The following is a 12,518-nucleotide window of genomic DNA, read 5'->3' on the forward strand; positions in this document are numbered from 1 at the left end:
GGTCTTCAGAACACTATGTTTTATTTGCTAGTTTAAGACTCCCAAAAATCTAAAAGATAATGCAGGCTTGCATAATAGAATTCCTGCTTTTATCCTGCTTTCAAGAACTTTAGCAATGGCCAAAGTTTAAAAATTAGAAACCACTGCACATAAATAAGTCTGCCTCAGCTATGAAACTGAGAGCAACAGGGGGAGTTTTTCCAGGAAGTCTGACCTGCTATTTAGGTACCTAAATAAAAACTATTTAAGGAAAATATTGGATCTGGTATATTTTAAATGTGCAAAGTAAGGACAGAAGGTATATGAGACAGAGCAAAAAATGCAAATAAATATAGCAATTGTCTACCAAAGGGGTTATTTTTGTAATACAAGTGAGGGCCTCTAAAGCCCTTATATGCTACACTGCATAAAGAGTTTGAGCTGTTCACTCGAAGGACTACCGTAAAGATAACATGACAGAGGTGGAAAAACAGAAGTACAAAGCCTTAACTAAGCTGAGAAGGTGACAGAATGGCAAATAAAATCCATGTCCTTCTACTTCCAAACTATTTCTTTACCTGCAGGATCATATTTCCTGCTGACACTAGCAGTTCTAATCAAATAACAACACATTGAAAAAAAAAAGAAACTATTCAAATCAGTCCTCTATTACAAAACCTGACACCTGAAAGGGCAGACAGCAGAAAGATGTAAAAGGGAAAATGTTATCATCTAGCACAGATTCAGATGAACATTCAACTGTGAGAGCTGAAAGACATTTGTTACTAATTTACAAATGCTCCATTTCAAAAGATATTGTTAAAGTATAATATCCTTGTTAATATGGCTAAGCACTGTTAAAAATGGGCATAAAATTGAAGTATTTAGTGTTTACCAGTCACTTTTTACTTCAACTGTATTTTCCCCATTTTTGCATTGTCCTTAATAAAAGATTACTAGGATCTTTAGCATCCTCTTGTGGTCATAGAAGTGCTCTGTAAACCACATCTAGAGCAACTACAGTGAGTTATTTCTTTTAACGTGAAGAATTATTTGTCTGTAGTGCAATTACATTCAGTATCACATTTTCACCTCACATCTAACATTTGCACAGTAACTGGCAGTACTTTTTACCAGAGTATCAGGAGAAAAACACACTTACAACCACGAGAACCTCTTAAAATTTCAAAAAAACACCTGTTACAGAGCACAGGAAAGAATTCACATTGCCTTTGGTGGATATTGACCTGTGAAATATGGCCCTGGTTTAGGAGCATATCTAGAACAATATAATACTTATAAACTTCTGTTGGTAAACAGATTTTGCTGAAGTTCATTTATCAAGTGGTGCTACCACAAATACCTGCTACATTTAAAAAAATCCCATAGTACTTCCCTAATCAATGCAAGTCAAAAGTGTAATGGAAGAGAAACCACGTGGCCATGGTCTCCATGCAGAAGACATTAGGTGTTACAAGTCAGTGATTTCTTGCTTAGCTTGAGATCATTATTGGCAAGTATGAAAGTACAGTATCACTCGGATATTTCTTCCAATCTGGACAATAACAACAAATGCCAGGACCACGCTGCTGGACAACCCTACAGAAAATCAGTTTCTGCAAGAATGCTATTTGCTATTACAGCAGACAAAAAATCTGAGGCTGTTCATGAAAAACCCCAAACCTTGCACGCCTGCATTCCACAACTACTTGCTCTAGGAGCTTATCAAAATTTCATCAGCAAGAATTTTTTTTTCTACTGTGCAACACTGAAACACCTCTGTTACAAATGTAAGTAATTCTTGTCTTGTTCACTACAGTCTTGTGGGAGCTGTGAATCATATTCTTTATACATTCATATCTTTGAAGTTACATCCACAATCACTCCAACAAACATTTTCCATGTTTGCTCAAAGAGTATACTTTTCAGATCTTATTTCTGTTTTGCCTGCTACACTGTCACATCTTCCTTGAGAAGTAATGCCCAAAGACCAGCATTTTCAGAGTCCTCAACTGCAACAACAGCTATAGTTACATTTAATCTTTTCCATGTAAATTGGTATTAAAACACACTTAAAAACCCTTGTCTTCTTCAGTTTTACTAAGGACACTTATCAACTCCCTAGTACTTCCAGATCCTTTTATTCTCTAACACTATTATCAACTATTACAGTTCTTTGTACTGTAATGTTGCATTTGGTTTCTGTTCTGCTGCATCCTTCCATTGTTGCATGTACTGAATTCACCTCCTCCTAACTAAAAATCATTCCAGATCTAGTCAAATCTTAACTGCTTGTGTTCTTCAACTCTCTGAAATTCTGCCTGCTGTAAACAAATTTTATATGCACTGTTAACTCCACTACCAATGAAAACACTGCAAGAAAATGTGATTTGGAAAATCTTTTATATTATCTCACTGAAATTCTTCCTAGGTACCAAAACTGATTAAAAGACTACCCAAAGAACTGCTGCTTTTCCAGTCACTTATTTCCCTACCTCATTTAGAAAACTATTATAAGGCATCTCAACCCCCAACAATTACTAACCATCACCAGAGGGTACTAACTGTGAAAAGTGGTAAGTGAAGTTTGAGAGTCTTATTTTTCACAAGTAGGGATCATTTCTAACCTTACTATGCCCTAGAAATGAATTCATGAAATGTCACTTAACTTGGGGTGTCCCGAGCACTTGTTCTAAACAGAAACTGTGCAGCAATGCCTCAGAGCTCCAACATTAAGTCAGAAGATTGATTTTGCTTATCAATCTCAAGACACTTTAGTTCAAGATTTCACCTGTGTTTAGCACCCTGTGGCACCTGTGGTCAAAAACACATTCCCACTGGCATGAGCTGAAACTGGTGAATTCCCAGCAAATCCAACACCAGGACCTCAACTCAGCCCCACAGGAAACAAATACAATCAGCAGTTACCTCTGAAAAACAGGGTTACTATATACTCTTAGACAATGATGCTAAGATAGGCAGAAAGATTCAAATGAAATACATATGCAACACAAAAAAGGGCCTGTCTGGAAATCATAAACTGAAACTCAGGTAACACATTTAAGTGTGGGTGTATGAACAAAGCACTGATTTGCCAAACAGGACAGGGAACACTAAAATAAGGACAGACAATGAAGAAAATTCACCTTTTTCCACAGAGCAAAGCACTGATTACATGGCATTTATATCTTCAAATAAATGCTTTATACTGAAATCAGAAGCATTTGAAACACAGGAATTGCATCAATGTAACTCCTACCTAAATCAGCTACCATGACAATACTCAGATTATTCCTGTGCAAAACCAGCCAGCTAATAGTGAAGGTGCAGAAAAAAACCTGCCTAAAAATGACATTGCTATTCTAATGCATTAAAGGCTAAATAAAAAGCTCTGCTCCCACCTGGTGGTAAGAAATAGAAAAGAAACAGTAAAAGTTTAGACTTAAGTCACTTAACAGTGACTTAAAGCTCGAGCAACAGAGAAGACTGGGGAAAACAACCAACCAACCAACCCACAACAACAAAACACCAGCCAAACAAACCTTTTTCATGTACACCAATCAGTTGTGGCTTTGTGGTTGTCACCACATAGTTGTAAGTTAAAATTCACTACCAAATGATGGATCAAGAGTAAATACACTCCACATGTATGGGTTCATATAAATCATCATCACCTCCTTATAGATATTTGTGGGGATTTTTAATACAGTCAACTGTTTGTGATGCTCAAATGAAAAATACACACAAATAGAAGTTATTCTGACAGCTTTCCTCTCAACAATGAGACCACACAGACTAAGGAGGGGATGAGAAACAGGAACATACTTCTAGGTATTCTGAATAGAAATTTCCAGGCCAGCTTCTAGCTAGAGTAGGAAACTTTGACTTAAAGCCGTCACACACAAAACACCATTGTATTTGTTAATTACCTGGTCCCCTGAATAGCAAGATTTTGCACAAGGCTTTTCACCTACAGACTAGTTCCCAGATCTAAAAGAACTGGTTTTGTTCCCACACTCACAAGTCAGTGACACAAAATGCAACTCCATGGGTATTTTTCTTCCTGTTTTCTGACTGAACCTGCATAAATGATCCCATGCACATTGCAGCATTGCTTATTGGGGCCACAGATATGACAGGACCAATGGTCAAAGCCTTTATATTACACATTGCCTTTCCTGATGTACCCCTGGACAGTTCGTTAATGCTTATTCCGGAACAGGCAGTAGCTAGCATTGCTTCTGAATAAAACAGTATGATTGTAACAGTTAAGGATAATTCTTTACAATTTGAAAGACAGACCTCTGAAACAGCAAACATATACAGCAGCAAAATATACAACCTATTTCCTGAATTAGAGTGTGTGAGGCTAGACCTATTTAGGTGCTACACTTAAGCTACTGTCAATGTCCAGGAATTTAATCTACTTTGGCATAAATATATTAATACTCTTCCTTTCTTGTAATGGAATGCAGGACAAGATTGTAAATACTGGATAATGTAACACACTTTTCTCATGTATTCTTCTTATTACAACAGCACACAGCTGAATGCAAGCAGCCTATATAAAAACCATGGGTCACTTTCACATGTTTGACAAATAGCAATAGTTTTACTCCATCTGGGATAATGAAGTGGTGATGTCTTGGTGGAATGTTTATTCAGGGGGATACAAAACTAGCTGTTTTAAATTAAACCTTTCATAGCAGTGTTTGAACAGGCATCTCATTAAGAATATAACAGAGGGATCTTCTCTACCAATATTGCACACTCCAATTTACAAGCAGAGTTAATACCCTTCCAGTGTAACATCCACTCCTGTGTATTAACTATACCTGCAATCTTTATGGCTACAGGATCCTCTGAAACTGGAACAGGTCCCTCTTTGACTTCAACCTGTTTTTCAGGGACAAGAGTAGATGTGGCAGGAGGGGTATATTTAGTCTCAACATAGACCACAGATGTGGAAGCAGAGGGCTTGGAATTGTGAAAAAGACTAGCCCACGATTTTGCAGGCTGATTAACAGGGACTGATCCTGCAGCCGGGACTGTTGCCTCAGTAGTAGGTGAAGCTTCCTCAGGCTTAGCTTGGTCTGAGTCAGTGCTTTCCACAGTGTGCAATTCTACCCCATTGGCAGCTGTGTCCTCACCAGAGGATTCAAGTGTTTGTCCATTAGTAACGCCAACATTTTCAGTAGTATCAGTACCAGCATAAGACTGTACAACAGCTGTCCTTAAAGGGCTATCTCTGCCAGTCTCTGAGGGGATGCAAAACTGTTCAGAATTAGTAACACGGCATACCTCAGGCTGCCCTGCAGTCCTGGTATTGTCTAGTGCGCTAGAAACAGAATCATCAGAGACAGCTTCGTTAACGAAGTCCACAGAGTTGTCCGGGCTGTTGCAAGTCCTTGGTGTGGCCAGGGAGGGTAAGTCTCCTGTCAGTTCCGTGTCCTCCGTGCTTATGCTGTTTAGTCCTGATGAATTTGCGTGGCCGTTTACAAGAGCCTCTGTGGGAGCGATGCCGTCGCTGACATCTTCCAAGTAACTGTAGTATCCAGGGGGCCTTTTTTTCTTCTTTTTCCGCTCCCTTTGTCCGAGGCCTCCAGACAAACCATCGTTTTCAGCATGAGAACTGCTGTCCAAAGAGAGGGTCGGATCGGTGAACTGGCAGTCAATGGAGTTGTAGTTTGTTTCACTGAGAGTATCATTGGGGGTTTTCTGAGCAGGTGCACAGCTGAGGATGAATTCTGGAGCCTGAGGATTCAGAGTACTTGAAATACTGTAGTCGGTGTTATTTAGTACAGATGGCTGGGTCTCAATAACTTCATTAACACCAAATTCAATTCTCTGATACTCTTCCCCTGGACAAGAGAAAGCAAACCTGAGTTAGCGAATGACATTTAGTGAAAAAATAACTCTTAAGAAACAAATAAATCTGTATTTTTTTCTGCAAGTCAGAAAACAAGCTGGACTCCCTCAAATGAATATAATTCTCCACGTGCAAGACAGAGAAAAGACTATTTCAAAACGTTGTTTTCTTAAGACAGCATGATTCAGATCTTCTTAAACAAGTATGTAATTTTCCAAACCATTGCACTGTTCCTGCAAATGACACCTATTAAATTCACCTACTCAGAAAAACTATTAAAGCTGAATGACTTTAGCAATATCCTGCATTAATTACTGGATAGTTGCACATAAAATATGGTGCAATATTTAACTCCACACCTCTTCTAAAGCCACCCTTTTCCACTGACAACTAAAAAATCCAATCCTTCACCATTTAACTTTGGAAACCAATTTCCACAGGTAAAGTTTGGTTTGTTTTTCCCGGTGTGTTAAAATTTATCATCATTTCTAATATCTGGAAAATATTTCCATTAATTGGATGAAAACGCTGCAATTCCTTTGTTTGGAATTTGAGATTCATCAGCAATGTCATGGATGAGTCTACCACAGCCAAAACTGAGAGGTCTCACTTCAGCATTCCTGTTCTTCCAATCTCCAGTAAGCTTCCCAAAAGCTAACCTAGGAAAAAACCATAATCCAAGCAACTTTTTTTCCTGCCTTTGGTGAACTTAAAGGCTTACTGTGCACTGGAAAACCACAAGAGCCAACACAGTACAAGTGGGCAGCAGAGAACAAGCCACATCCCTCAGAATTCTGGCATGATGGTCATTTAGCTGAAGATACAGACATGATAAACAAAAACCTTGCCAAGAGCATAACAGAAATTCTGTCATTTAACATAAAGATTAGAAATGTACAGTTGAGGATTTATTCAACTCCTGCTGCAAGCTGTAAAGTTTAATAAATACCAGTAGCTAGTTTGTATAGCTAGTCTATGGAGTGTCTGGCAGAAGCTCATTTGCTATGAGATTGTGTGAAGTTTGTTTGAAAACAAGTGAGAGGTCTTTTTTGTTTTTCTAATTGCTTTGACTGTCCACTTGCTTCTGGGCACCTTGGTTTCAGTCAAGTTCATGGTGCTATTTTTGAATGGACTGAAACAAATCTGTCATCAACAATGTGACACACACATACTGAAACAAGTAACAGCTTCAAGGATAAAGTCTATGTACAGTAGCACTAATTAGCCTAAGTAGAACTTTGCATATTAGAGCTTCAGCCATGATTTGGTTATTCCCAGTAAGTGTTAACTGATTTTCTATTTCTGTAATTTTTTTTCTATACTTCAGTATTTAACTTTATTAGACTGGGGGAGTGACAACAGGGTCAGTGTATGCCATGTTGTTACAATTACAAAGATGCTGCATAAGCAAAGCATTCCATTTTAGTTTCTGCAGCTTCTTATGCAGCCATCACAGTGGTAATATGCATGCACAATACAGTGCAAGCTTGTTAAAGGAATTTTTCAGGCAAAACCTAGTTTGCTGTCATTACCTAATCTGAGGGCTGTGAGGGGTTCTCTCAGGGTCTAGGAATGATCTGAAAAACATTTGTACAAACCAACTTTCTGCATGGCTTCTGAACATTAAAATCTCAGTCTTCAAGAACAGAACTTGAATGCACAGTTAGACAAAGCAAGATATGACTGAGCACTCCTGTCATCAACAGACAATTCATACCATAGGTCATTTTAATGAACTTTTGAAACTCCTACTTAAAACATAGGGTCCTAGATTTGGTCTTGTACTAAATAAAGCTCCTGAACTTTCTAAAATGTTGTGTATCTGCTTTCCAATGGGACTTCTTGTCCCTCTTCATGACCAGCTACCTTATTTACCTTTAAATGCAAGGCTATGCACAATGAGTGGGTGCTCTTAAACATTAATATGTGCCTTTTGGACCATTTAACTACTACTGAGAAATGTCCGGTCAGACACTTGCATTAATTTGAAGGAGATCTGGATGTCATTTGAATCATTCTGATATACATTTGGGTAAATTTCTGCTTCCTTGCTCTCCCTTGGTTCAGGGGAAAAAACAAAGTATTAACTTACTTGCTGCTTGAAATACTGTGAAAGTTTGGTTTAAACTACAGAGAGTAATGACCACATGGAAATCCCTACTTAGCTGTCAACCTGATATACCCATGAAGCAAGGCCATGTTGTCAAGTTTATGGCTTCAGACAGAGTAGACTTGTGACTGCTACAGCCTTAAAATGGGAAGTCTGTAATGCATTTTTATATCAAGAATTATGCTTTGAGCAAGAGAAAAAAGAGGACTCTCCAGAAAAATGGCTGAGTTAGACAGAGACAAAAGTCAAAGGGAACAGTAAGCAGAGTACTGCTTGCAGCAAATACTCATACAACAGCACTTACAGGAGTGCCATCTGAATGCCACACTAATTACTACTTCAATACAAGCTCTCTAGCAAACTTCAGCCCTCCACATTTTTTTGTGCAGTATTTCAGCAAGACATTAAGGTCATGTAGTAGCACGATTAAGAAGTAAGCATGTGCTCCCTAGTTAGATGCAGTTGAGTGCAGTATTTTCAAACACTCTCATGGATCTCATTCAACAAAGGAGTTAAAAACCCTAAATACTAAATTGAAAGAGACTGTAGTAAATCTAAGGAAAGTGTCTCAGCCTTTAAGCTTAAAAAAACGACAGGATGTTGATTCCTTACCATTGTGAAACTTACCTGTGGACTTAATACCACATGAAACTGTATCATTGTATGGAGGGAGCTGTACAAAAAAGAAATAAAACTTATTTAAAGACAAAGCAATTCTATTAACATTTCAGATCAGTTTCATTTGAAGCATCTGAATCTTTTAAAAATAACATCATCATTACGGTTTGATTTTCTGAGAGTATGTCTTGAACTCCTGTTTCTATATTTATCAAATCCCACACTGTAGCTTCAGACGTCCTTGCAGATTACCACAATTACTGAAAGATAATCTTGGTCACACACTGTAGGCTCATCGACTTTTCAAGCAATTCACCTCACAGCATCAGATCTTCCTCCATGAACAGTAACTCAGCACCATTTTAAAATGAGGCATATAGGCTCTTTTTAAATAAGAACTGAAAATAAACTAAATTACCTGTGAAAGGATGAAATAAAGCTTTGCACAGTCACACCTAAACCTTTTGACTCTCAACCTGCTTCAGCTACAGTGTTGCCCTTAAGATCTTTTAGAGAAGCTTCATCATATTTAACAAAATCAAGAACTTTTGATCATGAAGTAACTACAGGATATAGCTTCCATTTGGATTGCAAGTATGTTTGGTACAGAACACTGGTGTCATTTTATGGATGCAACGTTTAATAGAATCTCTGCTATTGCATAACCACACTGGGCAACTTCTAATTCCCCCTTGCCTACCCCCAAACTCCTCCAGTAGCTGAAAGTCTTCTGTGCCTGCATGAACTGATGGCCATTGCTACTGCACAGTCCAGCTGCTGCCTTGATAACAGCTAAACTCTTTCTGCAGTGGGAAATAAAACATTGAGAGCATTGTGCAGTTGTGTGATGCTAGTCGAAATATTATAATGGCGTAACAAAAATCAAAGAATTATCCATTGAAACCTTCAGTTCCCTAAAGCTACAGATATTTTAAATACTGCCTTCTTAAAGCAATGTGAACAATGGATTTGAAGTGGGAAGAAAAAAAGATTCCTAAAATTCCATTATAAAGAAGTGCATAGAAAGAGCACATCCTGTAAAACCCATTTATAAACCATAACACATCAGCTTTCCAGATAAAGTATGAGAATCTATGGGTCAGAAAGAAGCTTTAAGCTGTTAAGAATCTATTATCCATATTAATACTGAACATGGATTTGATATAATTTTATACTTGCTGTGACTCACAGAACTAGCACTGCCTGCAACAAAATATATGTCAAACAGCAGGGCAGTGTGGAAATCTCAGTCTTGCCCTTCTTGAATTTCACCCTATTTTTTGCAGTCCACTTTTCTGTGCACTGTAAAACTAATAAGCAGAATTTTTATTTCATCATCCAGATAATTAAAAGATTGAACTGAACCAGATCAAGGACAAACTTAAGGAACGTTATTCAACCCTTTATTTTGATAGCTAACCAGTAAGTGGTACACTTGAAGCAGTTATAAAACAGACTGGTTCTAACGATGTAGGTTGATGTTTCCTCAACACACTTTAGACATTTGCTTCTCCCACCACATAAGCATTAGAATAGCTGATGTAGGACACGGAAGGTGACACTACATAGGATGCAAACATCACACTGCTGCTACTGTATTTAACGGTGGGGCAGCAGCAATACAATTAGAACACACGTGTATTACCTGAAGATCTATCGTGCATTACTTCCCATCTTCCTGAAAGATACAAAGCTATCCCTGAAGGCAGTGAGAAGCTATCTTTTCCTTTTCAAACTCCCCACACCTCCCACCCCATCCCATTCTCTTCATGCACTTTATTTTCAGTGGCATATTGTATTATGATTGGAACATTAAGTTACAGGAAACCAAGTCCCATTAACAATGGTCATCAAATTAGTAAAATGTAAGAAAAGGATTTCTTTATCTGCAGCCCAAATGTTCACTTCCTTTATGTTGAGGGGGAGGATGGAAGCCAGATTGAATGTTTGAATGGAAATGTCTGGAGGAAAACCTGGAAATTGACCTACAAGAAAATTATTTGTCATGTCTGGAGACTAGGACAATGGCATAATACTCTTCCCTTCAAAAGGAAAATGGTTTCTTCTCTCTCTACCACGAACTACAAAGAACAAGAGGCTGCAATATCATCTGTAGTATGTTATGAACTCAAACACAGCTGTTTCCATTCTGTGGTTCTCACAGCCATTGTAATTAGTTTATTATTGATCCATTTCTCATTTCTCAGACCTCACACACAGCCTTCCTTGTAAGCACAGCTTTGATGGTGCTCCACCTGTCCAAAAATAGTAAGAATTTCTGTGCTTCAAAAGGCTCATGAGACTTAGAAGCCCACCTTACTTAGAGTCAAGATCACTGCTGAAAAAGTTTTCTCCATATCTAGTTCTAAGCAAAGACATCAAAGCTGAGCTAATAGAGCTGGGCAACTCATTTTAAACATCCTATTGCTACAATGTCTGCTACTCCATCTCTGAGAGATGACAAGCAAAAGCTGGAACAATTAATCTCTTATTTCTAAAAAGTAACTCAATATTCACATACATGAAAAGATGATTCCTGTTCAGTATCTTCAGATTGTAAATTAGCATGCTAAGAGAATGGTAAAAGAAATTGTATTGTTATATTTCAAATACACACAGAGAGCTAGCTTTAAAATATTAATTTCTAAAAGAAATTTAAAATAGATCTTACCTCAACAGAGCATCGTGGAGTCACAAAAAACTGATTAAATTCATCAGGGCTGAACTCCCCAAAAATATACTAAAAAAGAAAAAAAAAGAAAGATCTTGTTAAAGAAGGATTTCTATTCAGTGCAATCAATCAATTTCTGATAAAATCCATTAAAGATATTAGCATTCAGAAAGACCTGTGTGTGAGCAGTCGCAAACTCACTTGTCTGCATCCCAACTCTAATCTTAAATCCTTCCTAATTCTTCACTAAAGTACTTCAGGCTCCAAAACTGCACTCAGTGCATTTCTCTCCAAATTCCCACTAGAGGCAATCACAACACAAAGTGCAGCTCATCCTGTGCCCAGTTTCAAACCAACATGTTGGGTGAGAAGTTGCATCAGTTCACACAAACCCTAGACACAAGCTCGTTTACCGTCTAAACCAACAGACACCTACCTATGCTTCAGAGCAGAAAAAACAAGAATTACTTTTCCAGGGCTTTGCTGAACCAGTGACTTACCCAAGACAAATGGCATCAGGATCAAGCACATAAATGAAACTGCCTCACTATAGAAAAATTCACCAAATTTAACAGCTGCTCTTGGGAATGTTCTTACTCCTGTACCCGAAACTCTGCATAACACAACTAAGATGAAGTGTCTTTTCCCAAAATTATCTTCCTGCACGCCTTCAAATATCTGTGTTCCTACAGCAAAAGCAAGTACCTATACGAGACCACAAAAATCTTACACTAGAACGAGAGCTTACGTTTAGTTTACAGAAAAGTAAGCATTCCCAATAGAAAGGCCGGATAACACTGGAATTTCATAGCACCTAGAAGTTTCTATAAATTTCCACCACCAGCTGTAATCAGCTGAATCACATCTGATCACTCCGGACAAAAGAGAGATTATGGGACAGAAAGAAGCCGAGCAAGGCGTTGAATAAACTGACATAATAGGCAAGAGGCCTGGAAAATACCGTTATTAACTCATTCTTGGCATGTGGAAGAATATTCACATTAAGAGTCACTCGTCACAAATATAATAGCTATGGATAAAAGCAGGCCAGTCTGGCCCCATGACTTACACTCAAGGCTCACCCATCTTCAGTGGTCTGACAGTCATTTCAGACAACACTTTGTTTTCCTCTACCCTTCCAGCAGAAAAACTTCCTGAAGCAGTGTCAAGCCTTTCTCAATCAAATCCTTAGCCTGGCTGTATCAAGATACAGCTAATTACACTGGGAGTTGAACCACAGAGCTGTTCTTATAAAGTGAAAAATCATCTCT

General features: G+C 38.1%; 1 protein-coding gene across 1 annotated transcript in view; it reads right to left on the reverse strand.

Annotated features, from left to right (window-relative positions):
• The window catches only part of USP10 (ubiquitin specific peptidase 10), a 51,606-nt gene that overhangs the window by 21,601 nt on the left and 17,487 nt on the right, over positions 1 to 12,518 (reverse strand). Inside the window, exons 2-4 of the mRNA XM_068150840.1 lie at positions 11,248 to 11,316; positions 8,586 to 8,631; positions 4,815 to 5,840 (exon numbers count right to left, since the gene is read on the reverse strand). Coding sequence (XP_068006941.1) covers positions 4,815 to 5,840; positions 8,586 to 8,631; positions 11,248 to 11,316 — 1,141 coding nt within the window. The remainder of the gene's footprint in view (positions 1 to 4,814; positions 5,841 to 8,585; positions 8,632 to 11,247; positions 11,317 to 12,518) is intronic.

This window comes from Melanerpes formicivorus, unplaced genomic scaffold (genome assembly GCF_026170545.1).
Source record: "Melanerpes formicivorus ecotype bairdi unplaced genomic scaffold, bMelFor1.0.p_v2 SCAF_20, whole genome shotgun sequence".
Lineage (NCBI taxonomy): Eukaryota > Metazoa > Chordata > Aves > Piciformes > Picidae > Melanerpes > Melanerpes formicivorus.